This window comes from Xiphophorus hellerii, chromosome 19, assembly GCF_003331165.1.
Source record: "Xiphophorus hellerii strain 12219 chromosome 19, Xiphophorus_hellerii-4.1, whole genome shotgun sequence".
NCBI classification, from domain to species: domain Eukaryota; kingdom Metazoa; phylum Chordata; class Actinopteri; order Cyprinodontiformes; family Poeciliidae; genus Xiphophorus; species Xiphophorus hellerii.
This window is the reverse complement of record NC_045690.1, coordinates 22,767,194-22,787,293: the sequence shown is the minus strand read 5'-3', so window position 1 is coordinate 22,787,293 and position 20,100 is coordinate 22,767,194. Positions and strand designations below refer to the sequence as shown.

The following is a 20,100-nucleotide window of genomic DNA, read 5'->3' as shown; positions in this document are numbered from 1 at the left end:
AGGGAGCTGAAGGAAAAGGTTGGCAAAAGCAGACTCTACATTCTACCACGAGCAGATGTGTCACAGGTATGATTGTTTTGTACACAAAAATAATTTTATGTAGTATGGTAAATCCAGAGTAATATCTTCCACTATAATTTGAAATGTCTTGGCCATGTCTAGGTAACCTACTCAACCTCAGCAATGTCCAGCAGTTTGTTTCCAGAACCCTCAACTGCACCAGGAGTACAGGATGTCTCTCTAGAGGTGGAGAGTACCAACACACAACATTTGGGGGAAGAGCAGGTCATTAATTTCAAGAACAATATATGCATTTTAGTTTTATATCTTATTTCTGATGTTGACTTTAACAATCTTTGTGCTGTATTCACAATAGACACTGCTAGATTGGCGATCTCTGCGGTCCCAGCAAGACGAAGAGTATGAAGAGTCTTTGTTAGCAGACCAAGAAAAAGTGACTTACCATTTTTGTTATCATCACTTGGTGTTGCTGTTGTTGTTGCTACTCACAATTTTTTTTCTACCAGGAAAGAAGAAGACAGTGTTACAAGGCCTGGGAGGAAAGACGCATAAAAGTAAGAACTATTACATTTTTAGGATGATAGTGGTTTATGGATTACCTAAAGGCTTTAGTGCTCATGTTTTAGTCAATTGAAGAACGCCAGCAACGACTGGCGGCATATGAGGAACCGTCAAGTGGACTGCTGTTGAAGTTCAAATATCCGAATGGATTTATCAGAAAGAGAACTTTCAATGTGTTGGACCCAATTCAGGTCATGTGTTCATTCAGAGAATGTATCTTATTTATTTTCAAGTAACTGAAATTGCATTACCCTTTTTTAAAGGTCTTGTTTGACTTTGTCGGACAAGATGAAATGGCAAGTGAAATATTCAGTGTTCAACAAGCAACATCATCCAAACCAATTGAGAGTACCTCATCAGGCTCACTTATGGATCATGGCATAACAACATCTGCAACTCTGTACGTGCTTTGGATTTCAACTCTAGATATTCAGGTAAAGTAATTAAGTCCAAATTCCATACAGTGTCGTCTCAGTATTTTTTATTTTTTTCCCCAAAATGTTTCAGAATGCTGCAACTAGACTTTTTACTGGATCCCAGAAACGAGAGCATTTAACACCAGTATTGGCTTCTCTGCATTGGTTACCAGTTTGTTATCGGATTGATTTTAAGTCTTTTATTGGTTTTTAAAACTTTACATGGCCTAGCTCCAGCTTATCTTCAAGACATTCTTCACGACCATTCCAGTGCTAGAACACTTCGGTCAAATAATAAATTGCTCTTACATATTCCTTGCACCAGACACTTCATATCGCTCCTTAAAACTCATTTTTATTCTTTGGCTATTTCTAAGGCCTGACATTGTAATTTACTTGTCTGTTTTAATTTGTGTTTTATTCTTATGTATTTTTGTCTGTGCTGCATGAATACTGTACAGACCTTTGGTGGAATTAATATCTGTTTTGAAAGTGCTTCATAAATAAAATTGACATGATTAGGTTTTTGTTTTATTTTGTTTAGGAAAGGTGTCCAGTTCAGGCGAATGTAGTGCTGGAGCAGTCACTGTCTTCGGTCCAAAGTCTACAGACATCGCTTTCTGACCAAGCACTGACATCTTTGTCAGCCCAGTCACCACTGGCCCCAGCATCTCCTCAAGTGCTGTCGACCATGCTCAACTCCCCAGAAACATCAACTTCGTTCTCCTCCCAGGCAACTGTGTCCCAGCCCTCCACTCAAGTACAACCAATTTTGCCGTCTTCTGAAGTTTCTTTGGTTGCAACCTCAAGGCTGCCCCTCTCCTACAACTCTAATCTGACTCCACAGGTGATGACCATTGAGGACCAGGCATCAGCTTCTCCATTTACTGAGCAACCTGTAATTCTCCTGGAAGACCAAGAAGAGCCACCTGAGTCTCCACAACATCCACCAGAGTTGCCTTTGGATGAGTGAGTCAAAATTGCATATTCTGGCAGTGTCTTATGAAATTAATTTTGACAGTTGCAAACCATTGTTTACTCCAACAATACACAATAAAATGTATTTTCTTTTTACAGAACAGATCTTCAGACTATATTAGCAAAACTATACAGCAAGGTTGATATGACTTTCTCTCCTACAAGCAACCAAATAAATGTGTGCAGAGACAGGATTTTAGAATGTAGCCTGCATGCCTTCAGAAGACGCCGTTTTGATCCAGCAGCAAAACTGGATGTTATTTTTGTGGATGAAGAGGACAACGCTGAAGGGGCAGTTGATGAAGGTGGTCCCACACGGGAGTATCTAAGACTGTTAATGAGGGCCATTCATCAATCTAATGTGTTTGAGGGGCATGAGAATGACCGCCATCTAGCTTTGGACACTAGTGGTCAGTATTCTTTCCATTTTTTTCTTCCCAATTCTTAAGGATGGAAAATTGTCAACTAACATTTTTTTTTTCTTTAGCGCTGGAGTCAAAAATGTACAACTGTATTGGAAAAATGATATCAGTCTGTTTGGTGCATGGAGGCATTGGACCACATTTCTTCTCTCAAAGGCTGTATGACCAGATTTGTGGCACATTGTCTCAACCTACCCTGGTTGAGGAAGTTGTTAACCATTCATTCAGACAGCAGTTGATCAAAGTTAGTAGCAATTTTAAGAATTTTGTTTATTGATCATAAGCTTAAATTCAGTTTCACATCTTTTTTTTCTTTTAAGATTCAGGATACAAACACAATCGTGGAGGCAAACGAAGCCATTATGCAGGCAGCAGATACCCTGAGCATTGTTGGAGCATTAAGGCGTGTAACTACTCTGGAAGAGAGGGACTCCCTTGTGCAATCTGCTGCAGACTTCTTTGTAAATGGCCGAGTGTGCACTTCATTGCAACAGTAAGCAAGATCCTAATTTTTTCTATTAGAAATCTTGTATTCTAAAAGTAAGACCATATTCTCATTTCTTAAAGGTTTATGGAAGGTTTGAAGACTCTTAATGTGCTAGACGAGATTCAGAAAAACCCTGAAGTCTTTCATGAATTGTTTGTCTGTGAGGAGAAACCACTCTTGACACGGGACCTGTACACACTTTTCCAAGTGTGTTTTTCTGTGCAAGGCAGCAATAAAAGGAGGATAGAAAATCAAACCATATGCTACTGGAGAGACTGGTTGGTGGATATTGAAGGTACAATTATTGTGATACTGTAAACACAATCTGTATCAATTACATTTTATGACCGATATATCACCACTGTCCAAAAAGAAGTAATCATAGTTTGAGTACAGAGGCAGACTTTCTAAATGACTAGTGACAGGACCAAAAACAGTTAAATTACTAGAAAAATCTATTTCCTGGAAAGTCTTTTTGTTAAGCTGCCATAGAAATTGTCTGTCATTTACCAGTGAATATATATATATTGGGTAATTTGTTGCATAAATGCATACTTTTACATACTATTTACAATGATCATGCTTAGTCATTTTTCATCTTCAAAATGTTTATTGATTTATATTTACTAACAAGAAATGCATTGTCACCACCAATATAACAAGATTGAGGAGGAACAAGGACAGATATTTAACACATTTTCTTCCATGTCTTTAAGAGTACGTACACACTGGATACCTTATAACAAAAGTAATAATTTCAACATTTTGTCTTTCAGAAGGAGAATGCAGTTCCATTACCCTTGAAATGATACTGGAGTTCGCTTCCGGAGCATCCACGGTACCTCCACTGGGCTTTCCCCATCGTCCACAAATTGAATTCCTCCATGAGGCTAACAGAGTCTTCCCAGAAGCAAATACTTGCCTTGTAGTACTCCGCCTTCCTGTACACCCAGACTATGAGTCTTTCACAAAGTTCATGACAGACGGGGTGCTGCAGGCACCTACCTTTGGTGTTGCATAATCAGCTAAGTGTAATAAGCAGTTCTTTTAAAAAAGAGTTGGAACGTTTTGAAAAGTTAAGTGTTTTAAAGCAAGTTATAGTAAGGGTAATGTAATGGCCAAACTTGGAAAATATTGAAATGTAATGTAATTGCTTCTTTTTTTTTCTTGCAAAGAATAGATGTCTTATTAACCACTTTTTGGTTTCATAATTTAAAGGTGGATGTTTGAGCCACACTGCAAAAACAAAAGGTCTTATCAAGTAGTTTTGGACTACTTTCTAGTGCAAATTTCTTAGTACACTAGAGATAAAACTAATATACATGTAACTTTTCATCAAGATATGAGCTTGTTTTAAGTCTAATTATTTAGCATTGTTGAAAAAATAGTTACATTGGCATATTAATTTCACTTATAACTGGACATCTTTCCCTTGCTATAAATGAACTAATCTGACAATGTAATAAGTTCTTCTTCATCAATATTAAGGAAAAAATGACTTAAAACAAGCTCATATCTTGATGAAAAGTTACTTATATCTTATTTGTGTCTTATTTGAAGTGATTTTTGCACTGGAAAATCTTAGGTAAGATTTTTTTTGTTTGTTTTTTTCTGTGTAAATGGGCATTGTAGTTTAATCTTTTGTAATGATTGTTCTAGTTCATGTAATGAAAACGGCTCATTTGGATTAAAAACAAAATCCAATTCTAAAGATGCTCATAGGTTCCAAAAGATGCATTTGAAAAGGGGGTTGGGATATACTAGTTATTTCTACATGAACATTTTCAAAAGTAGAATTTTTATTGTTCTTTCCCTCTCCAGAATGTATATTTAATTTGTCATGTATTTAAACACCTTAACATTTTATAATTAAATTTGTAAGGTTACATACTCATATCAGTTCTGAGTTTTATTTGTAGTAATTGTATCTTTAGAACAATGCATTTGATCAAATGTTCTTGATGTTTGTCACTCTGCAAACAGTGACATGTACTTAAATCAATAAAGCATTTGCTATTTCTGCACAACAGGCCTGGTATTTCTCCTTCAGATCTGAAATATGATTGACTGCAAGATTAACTGACTGAAGTTGCTGCTGACTGAGCCTGGTTTGGGTTGGTTCTACAACTACACTAGGAACCTCTTCAGCATCAGTGGTTGGTAGTGGCCAGAGGCCATGCTGTTGCAGAAGTTCTTCAAGAGTCTCTGGTGCGTTGGAATTTTCCCCAAACACGTTGTTAGTTGCTGTGCTGTTGGCACCCATGTTTGCCAACATCCGTTCAGTCCAGATTTGTGTTGGTGTTTTATTATTTTCTGTACGCAAGGAATGGTGGTTCCATGCCTTTCTGAATTGTTCTAGTCGGCTTTGAATCTCAGGAAGAAAAACTATGTGAAGAGAAAGTTTGTGCACATCATTGCTGGGATCCAAGAGGGCTGAATCTTCAAGATTATAAAATGTGCTATAAAATGGTTCCAGAACATGTAAAAACACATCCCTCCAAAGACGCTCAATTCTCTGATTATGGATGGATTCCCCAGTTAGATGACTCCGACGTTCAATGCCCTGAAGGAGGTTCATCACCAGTGCCACTTGCACATTCTCTCCACCATGGTCTGACCTCACTCTAGAAGGTAAGCCATAGAGGCCTGTTGCCTTGAGAAAATGAAATAGCACTGTTGAGGCGCGATTGTCTGTGCTGCAGTTCAAGTAAGTGATTAAGCGAGAACATCCATCGATGCCACCATGGACCACAAAGCCCCACCTAAATGGAAATACAAAAAATGTATAAGGAATAATGTATGCAAATGTGTATAGTGAATTTCGTTCTAAGACATCTACTCTGAAATACATCCTTGATATTTTCAGATACCTTATGAGACGCATGTTGCCATCAATATGCCATAAACTGTTGGGATACGGCACATGATAGACACGTCGAGACACTGCACTGCTCCACCTCCTTGCAGTTGCCATTGGGTTGATTCGAGCCATCATCTCACGGACCTTACGCCGTGGAACCACTAGTCCTCGTGCATGCAACAAGCCTCGCATCATCTGGTTCAATGAAGGACATGTGGTCTTACTATTTCGAACCATCACACAATTTTACATTTTGAAAGTAATCTTTTACAAAATATAGGTTTCAGATTTCACATCTGGTCATAAAATAAATGATTTTTTTTTTATCATTATTTGTGACACTTAACATTAAATAATTAGTATTCTGCACCACCACTGTTGAACATATTACTTGTTCAGAAGTAATATATTTAGATTCCATACCTCAGTCCCAGAATTTGGATACAGGGATTGAAGTTGTCTGATATTAGTTTCAAGGTCTTCATCAGTCACTGCAGCCAACCTTCCCCTGATTGGTACCCCAAGTGCTTTGGACTTCTTATAAAGAAATGATGTTGAGCATCCAAAGATGTTTGCCATCCTCTTGACCGTGTGTCCTTGGGCCAAAAGAAAGTTGATCTGCTCTTTTGTAATATGAATTGCTGGTCTACCTCGACCACCTAAAATAGAATCATATTCAAATGCATCAGCATAATGTTTACTTTATACATCTGTTTTTCTCTGTCTGTCTATATCTGTCTATCCTCTACAGGTGTCCCTGTGTCTCCTAAGGGTGACACTATGCACTTCACATAATGTATAAATTTATTTTGATATACATAATTTCCTGTTGCAAATGCATGAACACAAAGCTTTAAACTTTTATAGACGCTGGAAAGCAACTTAAAGTGTGAATCAGACATGAACCGGGGCTGCGCTTTTTATTTTCAGAGGAGCTAAAGGAGGGAGCTGTAATGCCTTGTGTCGTCTAGCATGTCAAAATCAAGAGCTGGCTGGGTTTACTATCATTTCCGAAGAGGCAGATAGCTTTACCACAATATAAAAACTACATCTGGTTATTACCTGAACTGGCCCGGGCTGCAGAATATTCCCCACTTCCAGCTTGGACATGGGTCGATAGTAGCACTTTCAGCTCCCCTAAGCCGTTTTTCAGTGCATTGTGTGTGTCGGCAGAAAGTAAATCAGAAATTCTTTGCAAATTTCTTAAGCATTCTTCAAGTACACGATTTTCGCGCTCTCCGCATATCCCATACTGAAGAGCTCTTTCGTTATTGACCGCAGTGAAGTTAGTTTCAAGTTGGATATTCGATATTCGAGCTCCGCGGAGTAAGCGGCGTTTAGCTCAAGGTTGATCCGATTTATGAACGCTACTGTCGGCCAGCGGTTCTCCACCGCTCCCGGCCGCAGCGCCCGAAGGTTCACTTAGGGACTATCAACAAATTACTGAACCTAACATTCCTGTCAAAGAAATATAATGTTTTCTTCAATAGCTTCCAGGTCATGTGACCTATTGACTCAAAATCACTTTGGAATAATTATACTAGTCTCTTTAGATGAGGCACAGTCATTTGTTTTCCATTTTAAATCATTTTCAATTTTTAATTAATTTTTTTCATCAAAATTGAGGGTTTTTCTTCAATAGCTTCCAGGTCATGTGACCTATTGAGTCAAAATCACTTTGAAATAATTCTAATAGTCCCTTTAATTGAGGCACAGACATTTGTTTTCCATTTTAAATCATTTTCCATTTTTTAGGAATTTTTTTCTTCAAAATTGAGGGTTTTTCTTCAATAGCTTCCAGGTCATTTGACCTATTGACTCAAAATCACTTTGAAATAATTCTAATAGTCCCTTTAGATGAGGCACAGTCATTTGTTTTCCATTTTTAGCCATTTTCCATTTTTTAGGAATTTTTTTCTTCAAAATTGACTGTTTTTCTTCAATAGCTTCCAGGTCATTTGACCTATTGAGTCAAAATCACTTTGAAATTGTTCTACCAGTCTGTATAGATGAGGCACAGTCATTTGTTTTCCATTTTTAGCCATTTTCCATTTTTTAGGAATTTTTTTCTTCAAAATTGAGGGTTTTTATTCAATAGCTTCCAGGTCATGTGACCTATTGACTCAAAATCACTTTGGAATAATTCTAATAGTCTCTTTAGATGAGGCACAGTCATTTGTTTTCCATTTTAAATCATTTTCAATTTTTCCATCCATCCATCCATCTTCTTCCGCTTATCCGAGGTCGGGTCGCAGGGGTAGCAGCTTCAGAAGGGAGGCCCAGACTTCCCTCTCCCCAGCCACTTCTTCTAGCTCCTCCGGGGGAATCCCGAGGCGTTCCCAGGCCAGCCGAGAGACATAGTCCCTCCAGCGTGTCCTGGGTCTTCCCCGGGGCCTCCTCCCGGTGGGACGTGCCCGGAACACCTCACCAGGGAGGCGTCTAGGAGGCATCCTGACCAGATGCCCGAGCCACCTCAACTGGCTCCTCTCGATGTGAAGGAGCAGCGGCTCTACTCTGAGTCCCTCCCGGATGACTGAGCTTCTCACCCTATCTCTAAGGGAGAGCCCAGCCACCCTACGGAGAAAACCCATTTCGGCCGCTTGTATCCGCGATCTCGTTCTTTCGGTCATGACCCAAAGCTCATGACCATAGATGAGGGTGGGAACGTAGATCGACCGGTAAATCGAGAGCTTCGCTTTTTGGCTCAGCTCTCTCTTCACCACGACGGACCGGTACAGCGCCCGCTTGACTGCAGACGCTGCGCCAATCCGCCTGTCGATCTCCCGCTCCCTTCTTCCCCCATTCGTGAACAAGATCCCGAGATACTTAAACTCCTCCACTTGGGGCAGGACACCCCCCCTGACCCGGAGAAGGCACTCTACCCTTTTCCGGCTCAAGACCATGGCCTCGGATTTGGAGGCACTGATCCTCATCCCGGCCGCGTCACACTCGGCTGCGAACCGCTCCAGCGAGAGCTGCAGATCACGATCTGATGAAGCCAAAAGGACCACATCGTCTGCAAAAAGCAGAGATGAGATCCTAAGGCCACCAAATCGGATCCCCTCAACACCTTGGCTGCGCCTAGAAATTCTGTCCATGAAAGTGATGAACAGAATCGGTGACAAAGGGCAGCCCTGGCGGAGTCCAACTCTCACCGGAAACGAGCCCGACTTACTGCCGGCAATGCGGACCAGACTCTGACACCGGTCATACAGGGACCTGACAGCCCGTATCAAAGGGCCCGGTACCCCATACTCCCGGAGAACCCCCCACAGGGCTCCCCGAGGGACACGGTCGAACGCCTTCTCCAGGTCCACAAAACACATGTAGACTGGTTGGGCGAACTCCCATGCACCCTCCAGGACCCTGCCGAGGGTGTAGAGCTGGTCCAGCGTTCCACGACCAGGACGAAAACCACACTGCTCTTCCTGAATCCGAGGTTCGACTATCCGACGGACCCTCCTCTCCAGGACCCCTGAATAGACCTTGCCAGGGAGGCTTAAGAGTGTGACCCCTCTATAATTGGAGCACACCCTCCGGTCCCCCTTTTTGAACAGGGGGACCACCACCCCAGTCTGCCAATCCAGGGGAACTGCCCCCGATGTCCATGCGACATTGCAGAGTCGCGTCAACCAACACAACCCTACAACATCCAGAGCCTTAAGGAACTCCGGGCGGATCTCATCCACCCCCGGGGCCCTGCCACCGAGGAGCTTTTTAACCACCTCGGCGACCTCGTCCCCAGAGATTGGAGAGCCCAACCCAGAGTCCCCAGGCTCCGCTTCCTCAGTGGAAGGCATGTTGGTGGGATTGAGGAGGTCTTCGAAGTACTCTGCCCACCGGCCCACAACGTCCCGAGTAGAGGTCAGCAGCACACCATCCCCACTATAAACAGTGTTGGTGCTGCACCGCTTCCCCCCCCTGAGACGCCGGATGGTGGACCAGAATCGCCTCGAAGCCGTACGGAAGTCTTTCTCCATGGCCTCTCCAAACTCCTCCCACGCCCGGGTTTTTGCCTCAGCAACCGCCCGAGCCGCATGCCGCTTCGCCCGCCGGTACCCATCAGCTGCTTCCGGAGTCCCACAGGCCAAAAAGGCCCGATAGGACTCCTTCTTCAGCCTGACGGCATCCCTCACCGAAGGTGTCCACCAGCGGGTTCGAGGGTTGCCGCCGCGACAGGCACCGACAACCTTGCGGCCACAGCTCCGATCGGCCGCCTCGACAATGGAGGCACGGAACACGGTCCACTCAGACTCCATGTCCCCCACCTCCCCCGGGACGTGTTCGAAGTTTTGCCGGAGATGGGAGTTAAAGCTCCGTCTCACAGGGGATTCCGCCAGACGTTCCCAGCAGACCCTCACAACACGTTTGGGCCTGCCAGGTCTGACCGGCTTTCGCCCCCACCACCGGAGCCAACTCACCACCAGGTAGTGGTCAGTGGACAGCTCCGCACCTCTCTTCACCCGAGTGTCCAAGACATACGGCCGCAGATCCGATGAAACGATGACAAAGTCGATCATCGAACTGCGGCCTAGGGTGTCCTGGTGCCAAGTGCACATATGGACACCCTTGTGCTTGAACATGGTGTTCGTTATGGACAATCCATGGCGAGCACAGAAGTCCAGCAACAGAACACCGCTCGAGTTCAGGTCGGGCGGGCCGTTCCTCCCAACCACGCCCCTCCAGGTCTCACTGTCATTGCCCACGTGAGCGTTGAAGTCCTCCAGCAGAACAAGGGAGTCCCCAGGAGGAGCACTCTCCAGTACCCCCTCTAAGGACTCCAAAAAGGGTGGGTAATCTGAACTGTCGTTCGGCCCGTAAGCACAAACGACAGTCAGAACCCGTCCCCCCACCCGTAGGCGGAGGGATGCTACCCTCTCGTTCACCGGGGTAAACCCCAACGTACAGGCGCCGAGATGGGGAGCAACAAGTATGCCCACTCCTGCCCGACGCCTCTCACCTTGGGCAACTCCAGAGTGGAAGTATGTCCAGCCCCTCTCAAGGAGACTGGTTCCAGAACCAGAGCCGTGCGTCGAGGTGAGACCGACTATTTCTAGCCGGAACCTCTCGACCTCACGCACTAGCTCCGGCTCCTTCCCCACCAGAGAGGTGACATTCCACGTCCCAAGAGCCAGTTTCTGCAACCGAGGATCGGACCGCCAGGGTCCCCTCCCTCTGCTGCCACCCATCCCACACTGCACCCGACCCCTTTGGCCCCTCCCACGGGTGGTGGGCCCATGGGAGGGGGGGCCCATGTTTCCTCTTCGGGCTGAGCCCGGCCGGGCTCCATGGGTAAAAGCCCGGCCACCAGACGCTCGCCATCGTGCCCCCCCTCCAGGCCTGGCTCCAGAGTGGGGCCCCGGTGACCCGCGTCCGGGCGAGGGAACACCAAGTCCAAAGTTTTCCTTCATCATTGGGGTCTTTGGGCTGCTCTTTGTCTGGTCCCTCACCTAGGACCTGTCTGCCTTGGGTGACCCTACCAGGGGCATGAAGCCCCAGACAGCATAGCTCCTAGGATCATTGGGACACTCAAACCCCTCCACCACGATAAGGTGGCAGCCCATGGAGGAGATTTCCTCTTATCAGTTTCTGTTATTAACAACAACAATGTTAAGTTTATTGAAATTAATATTTACATAAACATTTAAATTAATAGAAATATTTTTTACATAATATATTTTGAAAAAATGTTATGGATAATATATTTCAATAATATATTCAGAAATCTGAATGTCACATACATTCAGATTTTTAACTCAATCTCTATGTGGTCACTTTGCAAATTTATTAATTTTTAATACATTTTAAAAATTTATTAGAGCTTTATTTACTGTATTCTTTTAGCTGCCTTTTGGGAGTCCACAAGCTCAGATGATACTTGTGCAGGATCTATTAGGAATACAGTTCTGGCTTCTGCATTGATGTACTAAAACAGATCAACAAAGTAAAGGGGCATAACAAAGAAAAATTTCATTAAAACTAATGTGAATATGTCATGCTCTATCCAAACCATAAAATGAAAAAATATTGATTATAGACAAAAAATCACAAACCAGCAACTTCCAGTGATTGTTGTTCACAAGGACAAATGACAGAACTGCTTCATAGTTGTCAAAGTTTACCTGAAATGGCATTAAAAATGTTCAAAAATTAAATGTTAACATAAAGACAAACTTTAAGCACATGTCTCGCAATTAATCTTTTCCCACATGTCAGTATTTACTTTTACTGACAATTTTGCTTTTCAATGAGAAGGTGTTTTAAAATTTATAATTAATTTAGATCGCAAACAAATGTCTGTGCCTCATCTAAAGAGACTATTAGAATTATTCCAAAGTGATTTTGACTCAATAGGTCACATGACCTGGAAGCTATTGAAGAAAAACCCTCAATTTTGAAGAAAAAAATTCCTAAAAAATGGAAAATGATTTAAAATGGAAAACAAATGTCTGTGCCTCAATTAAAGGGACTATTAGAATTATTTCAAAGTGATTTTGAGTCAATAGGTCACATGACCTGGAAGCTATTGAATAAAAACACTCAATTTTGATGAAAAAAATTAATTAAAAATTGAAAATGATTTAAAATGGAAAACAAATGACTGTGCCTCATCTAAAGAGACTATTAGAATTATTCCAAAGTGATTTTGAGTCAATAGGTCACATGACCTGGAAGCTATTGAAGAAAACATTATATTTCTTTGACAGGAATGTTAGGTTCAGTAATTTGTTGATAGTCCCTAAGTGAACCTTCGGGCGCTGCGGCCGGGAGCGGTGGAGAACCGCTGGCCGAGAGTAGCGTTCCGAAATCGGATCAACTTTCAGCTAAACGTCGGTTACTCCGCGGAGCTCGGGCCGGGAGCGGTGGAGAACCGCTGGCCGACAGTAGCGTTCATAAATCGGATCAACCTTGAGCTAAACGCCGCTTACTCCGCGGAGCTCGAATATCGAATATCCAACTTGAAACTAACTTCACTGCGGTCTATATTGTGGCATTTTCTTACAATTTTGTCCAAAACTGCCAGCGCCATTGAATGTTCATGCAATTGTTTGGACAGCTCAGTACAGCCAAAGAGGGGCTTAGACGCAATCTCTTAATTCAGATATCTAAAACTGTAATTCTGACTAGTCATAATTACGTTCGAGATATCTTAAATTATAATTACGGATGTATGACCCTTCCGATGACGAATCCGGTGACGTCATTTGAGATATCTTGAAAGGAATTTTGACTAGTCAAAATGTAATTGAAGATATCTTGAATTATTATTCTTCCTAGTCAGAATGTAAATAGAGATATCTTAAATTACCATTCTGGATAGTCAGAATGTAGTTTGGTCTAGTCAAAATGCAATTTTAGATATCTGGAACGTAATTACGGATAGTCAGACGAAACCGAATTTATGTTAAAACGGCTTGCCATACAGCCGCTTCATCTGCTCAGTGACGTGAGCAGTGAGCTCACTGCTCACGTCACTGAGCTCACTGCTCAGTGACGTGTTGGTGGTGGCTCACACCGTCGCTAACGTATTCCGTCACACACTTTATTTCTCTTTTCTTTTCTCTTCCATTCACTGAAATTGATGAGAAATGATTTGTGTTGTGCACAATCCACAATCTGTTTTGTTGTTTTCTTCTCCTCTGACTCCCCGTGTGAATTTTCTCACGGCGCCTCAGAGTCTCAACCGAGTTTGAGAGAAACGGGAGACTTGAGGGCTCAAGGTGAGCTTATACCTGCTGCCCCCCAACACACACACACACACACACACACACACACACACACACACACACACACACACACACACACACACACACACCGCTTCCCATGTAGCGTCAGGCCCGCGCTGCTTTGCCCTGAGTGTGTAGGAGTTGCAGCAGTGTGTTGTTGCAGCTTTGTTGCTGCGGTTGCATGGCTGTGTGACGTGCCGCTCTACTAACGCTGCATGCTAGCTGAAGATTCAAAGTCTGCTTTAATTCTGCTGAAATGTCTCCGGTTTCTGTTGAGATTCTCCAAAAATATTCCTTTACATGATCTATGAAAAACCCAGAAAGCGGTGGAGGTTTTTAGTAAAAACTATTTTAAAATGTCACATTTTGGTAATTTAAAAGAAAAATGGATATGAAAAGTAGAAATGTTGTTTTTTTTTTGCTTGTTTCTTCTCTGGTTTGTAAAGCCAGAGAAGAAGAAACGACCAGAATTTCTTTGTGTTATTTACTAAATAAATAGATTTAAATGTTAAGCCAATAATTACTGGGGTTTCAAATCAAAATGACACAAAAGACAAACAAAATAGATTTATTTCAAATAAAACTCATATACATTAGAATACTGAAGTTACAAAAAGATTTTATACTGTTATGTAAAATACATGTTTTGAAGGAATCCCTTTGATCTTATAAATTAGTAAGAAGACGTGGAGCTTCTGCTACATGAGGAAACATGGAAAGAGCTAATCAGAAATAAAAATAGATTTAAAAAAGTTTGACTGCTTTAAAGTCAGTCAATATTTTTTTTATTGATTGAGGAATGTTATAAATAGTTTAGTTACTTTGAAATTCTTACATTTTCTTTTGAGATGCTGTTGTCATTTCCTATCAGAAATAAGTTTTTAATCTCCAATTGTCAGGTATGAAGATGTTTATGTTAGTGATGGGTAAATGAGGCGTCATGTATCGTTTTGACCCAAAGCAAAACTGTATTGATACCGCGTCAATACTGCGTCACTGAATACTGACACCTGCTGGACATTAAAAATCCCTACAGGCAACGCAGTTCACAGACTGATTTGATGACCTAGTCTATACAATAAGATTTAAGTCATTTAATTTCATCGTATATTATATATTGTATGATGTCATATCTTCAGTTAAAATCAAAATATATTTGATATTCTAAGATACAGTCAATAAGTAATGTGAACATGAACCAAGTGATGAAAATGAAAGCGATCGTGTTTGGAATGAGGATGCTTGTGGACTGGGGGTTTTTTTTGTTGTTGTTTTTTCCCACAAATTTTCATAAAAAAAAAAAAAAAAGTTTTTCTAAAATTTTTAAATTTAGTCTGTTCCGTTTTTTTGACACAACTTCTCCTGCTGTAGAAAAAATGAAGTAAACAATACATTTATATGAAATAATTGATAAAAAGCAGCTGAGTAATTTGTAGACTGGCTGTATACCTGAGTTTATCCAGGTGTATCTGTGACTTCATTCTGATGCCCTATGCCTCAGCATTGAGGAGGTGAATTTATTTAAATAAAACAGATTTTAGTGACACTGTATATTGTTCACATAACTTACATTTTTTCTTTTAGATTTTGTACGCAGATCTTTATGGATGTGTTTTGCTGGAAATGTCTTTTTTTCTATTTATTTATAGCGGGATTGTCTTTATTTCCCTTTTTTCTGCCTAAAGATTTTTATTTATGGAGGGTAATTTAAGAATGAAATTATGAAATGTATAATTTCAAAGGAGAAACATATGCAAAACCTCTTTTATTTTGTTTTTTTCTCTCTCCGAAGAGTTTTTGCGGCGCTAATGGCTCGTATTTTTTTGACAGTAGGCAGACAGGAAGGAGGGTGGAAGACATGCGACAAAGGTCGTCCAGTTTTCAGGAAGAAGACTCACTTTGCTTGGCTGGATGGTAAGGACCTTTGACTTTTTTCACCTAAAACATGTGAAATTAGATTTCAACTACATGAAATCGATTTTTCATTAACAGGTGAGATCAACTGGGGAAAGTTTTCAAAAACATTCAAGGCAGAAAACCGGATTCCTTTTGCGGTTGTCACGTGTTCTTCCTGCAACCGGTAATATAAAGACTGTGGGCTTCACCGGCGATGGAAGACGAGGAGAGTACCCTGGTTACTACTGTGATGGCCGACCTGGACACTGCACTGACTGTCAATACTGAATGCAAGGAGAATATTAGTTGCTTTCCACAGTCTTTCACACATTTCAGTTGTCACACATTGTTCGTTTTTTTTTTTTTTTGTGACATGCCATTTTAAATCATTTCTGCTAAATAATATTTGCCTTTTGACTTGTGCAGTCATCCTTTTTAATAATGTGTTCTTTCAATATTATTTACATTTTTGAATGTTCCTTTTGTTGTAGCTCAGTTGATTTACATTATTTAGTTTTCATAGAAATGGTGCCGTTTCCACACAAAGTTACATTGTGGCTGTAATTTGTTGGAGAGAGTAGAACCAATAAAGTAGTTGTAAATATATTGTAACAGCGTTGTTTAACAATAGGATAACCTTGTTTTAAAAATTTTAAATGCAAGCAAAGCTAATAACTTGCAATATTTTATATGTGTAAATACAATGTTTCCTACACTTTTAGAACAATGACTGGAATCAATACAAAGTTTCTTTACAAACCTGACATACAGCCAAGTTGTTTATGTTTTGACAGAATCAACTGTTGGGTTTTTTTGTAATAAAGTAAGCACATACAGAAACATATTGTTCAGTTACAAAGTCATAATACAAACATAAGACTAAAGGTATCCTGAGCCGGACTTTATGAAGAGATGAGCCCGGCGCCGTTAGGCTGGGATGGAGACACATGATCAGGTGATTGGCTGAGCAGGTGAGATGAAGACAGTTATAGTTAGAATTTACACATTGGTTTAATTTATGTAACCAGTGACTTTATTCAAAAAGGTTTTCATATAGAAAAAAGATCATTCTCTCTGGCAGTTACCAGCGCAGCGTCTGCTGCCGGGGTCCGAGCGCCAAAGATTATTTCTTGTCAAATAAACTTTCTAAAACCTACTTTCTCTCTGTGTGAGTCTTTCCAGGTTGAAGCTACATTTAAAGTTTTAAATTAATCCCTTTGGGTTTTGCAACAATTGGATATTTAAGGTCTTTATTTTATGAATCGATTGCAATTGGTAGAATTGATATGGAATTTCTAAATGGAATAGTGGGACACCAATCAGTTTACTGGTTGAGCTGGAGTCCTTATAGCAAAAGTTTCCAATGAGACATTATGGTAAACAATGATAATAGCTGAGCCAGGTCACCTGCAACCAAAAATATTCTAGTTTTCGGAATGGCACTTGTTAGAAGTTCAGAAGTCCTTTGGTTTGTTTGTAAATTATATTCATAATGTGAATAATAAGAAAAATATTTGGCAAATAAGCAACAAAAGTGCGCTGTGAATGGACGTACTAAGTTGGCCAAAATTGTTAACTAAATGTTTTACAGACCAAACCTCTTTTCCATCTAGTTCTCGTTTAATAAGCCAGAGGCTATTATAGTTTAGATTGTAACTTATTTATTTTAAGAGGACCATTCACAACATCAAAATATATTATTTGAACTTCATTTGTTTATATCTGTTTTCTTAATCTGCGATGGACAGGCGATCTGTCCAGGGTCAGCAGCCCTCATGACCCAACTATAGGGATAATTCATGATAATTAATGGATGGATAAATGTGCTCTTAATGTAATGTACATTTGTCTCCAAAATATTGATTTGATTCATGTTTTATTACTTTTGTTTGAGATAGATTGGGTGTAAGGATAGATAAATACATCTCCATAATGTTTCCTTATTGTTGCTTATTCTAGATTGTTTGTTACTAATATAATTTTAAATAAAGATTTAATACAGATTTGAAAATAAAAAAGTGACTTACCACGTGACAGACATACCACGTGACATATCACGTTTTGTAGCCATTTCTTTACTATTTAATTTGTATTTTTAATGTTGAAAGTCTTCTTGGGTGTTTTAAAAGGCGTTGGCAAATAAAATACGTTATTATTAGTATAATTATTATAACAAGGTCGGTACAGGAAATAGTGTCACTAGCGCCCCCTTCATTTCCGGAATGAAATAGTCACCTTTCCATATAAGGTGTGAGACTGACAGTGGTCCGTCCCCGCCCCTTTCTGTTTGCTGCACCTTTCTGTTTGCTTTTTTGTATTTATTTATAGCGGGATTGTCTTTATTTCCCTTTTTTCTGCCTAAAGATTTTTATTTATGGAGGGTAATTTAAGAATAAAATTATGAAATGTATAATTTCAAAGGAGAAACATGCAAAACTTAACCTGCAGAACATAATATGAAAGTAAAGTAAGAGTCGGTTTCAGCTGAATTTGGATTCAGATAGATCGAGTAGAAAGTGAAAAGAACCGGATGAAACAACTACGAAGTGAGAACCAATACCTTATTTTCTGACGTAAGATTAAAATGGCCCCATACTACGAAGCCTTTCGTTTGCCTTGAGGCTCCATAGTTGACGCTGTACCGTAAAAGATCAAGAATTATTTTGGCAAATGCATCCCGTTCACAGATTGGCTTCCATATATAAACAGTTTGGCGCACCAGTGTCATTTGGAAACAGTTCCTGTATCGGTCACGTGACTTGCTGAAAACAATACGCGCACCGACGCTGATTTTGGTCTATGAGCTTGACACATGCGCCGACGCATCGGTGTTACCGGACCCATCGCTAGTTTATGTTTCAAACATCTTATCGACAGTTAAAGAACTTTTTTAAAATTTATTTATGTACAGTGAATCAAATCTTAATGTTGCAGTGATATTCTGGGTTTTTCAGTGATGGCTTCAGTCTGTTTTACTTTCTTTTACTTCCCCTTTCTCAGTTTGGAAGTCACAGACAAAATGTAGTAAAAGTAACGAGAGAGTAAATATGGTAATAGATTATTTACAACTGTTTTTTATTATTAAAACAAGATTTAACTTTACCGTTAAACTGGAATAAAAGAAAAGTTGGTTTCACAAGCAAAAAATAAAAAAAGCTGTAATGACTGTTGACTCCATTTTGTCTAGTTAAAGGCTCCACAGCTTTGTGCTGCAACCTAAATGTGACATAAAGATAAACTGAGCTCAGAGCGGCTCAGGTCACAGTAAGAAAAACTTCAGCTTTATTAGACTTTATAGTTTCATTCACTGCCGCCCCTAAAAGAAACAAAAAGTCACTTCTGTGAAAGATTTGTTGCAAACAATCCCAGCAGGATTTTAATTTATTCTAAGCCAATCTAAGCCAATCTCTCCTCCGTGTCTTTCTCCCCACAGTCGCCATGTACCTGGGGATCAGAAAGGGGAAATTAAAGACGGTAAGCCCCGCTCCCTCAGATTCACTTGGAATATGAGAACCACCAGCTCCATGGAGCCCTGCGACATCATGAGGGAGATCCGCAAGGTGCTCGACGCCAACAACTGCGACTACGAACAGCAAGAGAGTTTCCTGCTCCTCTGCGTCCATGGCGACGGGCGGGCCGAGAACCTGGTCCAGTGGGAGATGGAGGTCTGCAAGCTCCCCCGTCTCTCCCTGAACGGCGTCCGCTTCAAAAGGATATCCGGGTCGTCCATTGCTTTCAAGAACATTGCTTCCAAAATAGCCAACGACTTAAAACTATGAACAAAAGGACTTAAAAGATAAGTAAAAAAAAATCTAAATCAAATCTATATTCAGAGGTATTTAAGCTGTACAATGACAGACTCAAAACAAAAGAATGTCTGAGCAACATCAGGTGTGTGCACCCCGGCCACACACCAGTATTACACCTGTTATATATCTGGGATCATAGAAAGTTACATGGCTTATTAAAAGAATCAGATTACAGCAGCAACTTCCAATAGTTTGCTTTCAATATAAGTGATTTCCCCCACTTAAAATGAAAAAAACCAGAACATTGCTGTTCATGACATGCATAGTTTGTTATATATAAGAGTCCTGCTTTGGCCAATATTTTTCTTCTCTTTCACTGCTATAAGTTATAGTAATCTTTCTTAACTTTTCTTATTAATATTGTCAGTTTGTTTTTGTATTCCTTGTATTTCATTTCCCTAGGTTTAGTTGGAAATTTGACAAAATCTCCATCCATCCATCTTCTTACACCCTTGTCCCTACTGGGGTCAGGAGGTGCTGGTGCCTTTGTCCAGCTAACGTTCCAGGCGAGAGGCGGGTTCACCCTGGACAGGTTTGCCAGAACCCACACATGCACAGGGAGAACATGCAAACTCCATGCAGAAAGACCCCGGGCCGGGAATCGAACTTTTCCTCTTGCTGCAAGGCAACAATTTCTACCAACTGCGCCACAAAATCTTTATATAACTTATTTTGCTTCTTGCAGGATTTTAACAATCTTGTGATCATCCAGGGTTTTACATTTATATTTTTATTTTTGCAAGATGCTAAAATTGGGCAATTCTTGTCATATAATGATTTATAAATCTATAAGAATGTTTCATATGTCACATTCACATCCTTCACATAAACCCCACTCCGGTTTGACATGCTTGATGTCATGTTAGACATAACATGCAGTAAACTTTTAACAGTAAAGTTAAAAGTTTTTTTTACTTCACTGT

At 40.7% G+C, this 20,100-nt stretch overlaps 3 protein-coding genes across 3 annotated transcripts in view; 2 read left to right on the top strand and 1 right to left on the bottom strand.

Moving 5' to 3' along the window:
- Positions 1-19,179, top strand: part of LOC116708471 (MAP/microtubule affinity-regulating kinase 3-like) — a 36,064-nt gene extending 16,885 nt beyond the window's left edge. Inside the window, exons 2-3 of the mRNA XM_032546330.1 lie at positions 13,422-13,466; positions 18,802-19,179. Coding sequence (XP_032402221.1) covers positions 18,875-19,147 — 273 coding nt within the window. The 5' untranslated portion in view covers positions 13,422-13,466; positions 18,802-18,874 and the 3' untranslated portion in view covers positions 19,148-19,179. The remainder of the gene's footprint in view (positions 1-13,421; positions 13,467-18,801) is intronic.
- Positions 860-4,263, top strand: LOC116708441 (G2/M phase-specific E3 ubiquitin-protein ligase-like). The gene is made up of 7 exons (XM_032546316.1): positions 860-1,016; positions 1,543-1,758; positions 1,846-1,967; positions 2,076-2,386; positions 2,464-2,642; positions 2,719-2,891; positions 2,966-4,263. The coding sequence occupies exons 1-7, from the start codon at positions 876-878 to the stop codon at positions 3,201-3,203; spliced, it is 1,380 nt and encodes a 459-aa protein (XP_032402207.1). The 5' UTR covers positions 860-875; the 3' UTR covers positions 3,204-4,263.
- Positions 4,043-7,051, bottom strand: LOC116708442 (uncharacterized). Its single transcript, XM_032546318.1, has 3 exons — positions 6,169-7,051; positions 5,756-5,940; positions 4,043-5,647 (listed from the first exon to the last, which is right to left on the bottom strand). The coding sequence occupies exons 1-3, from the start codon at positions 6,322-6,324 to the stop codon at positions 4,879-4,881; spliced, it is 1,110 nt and encodes a 369-aa protein (XP_032402209.1). The 5' UTR covers positions 6,325-7,051; the 3' UTR covers positions 4,043-4,878.
- Positions 19,180-20,100: the final 921 nt, after the last annotated feature.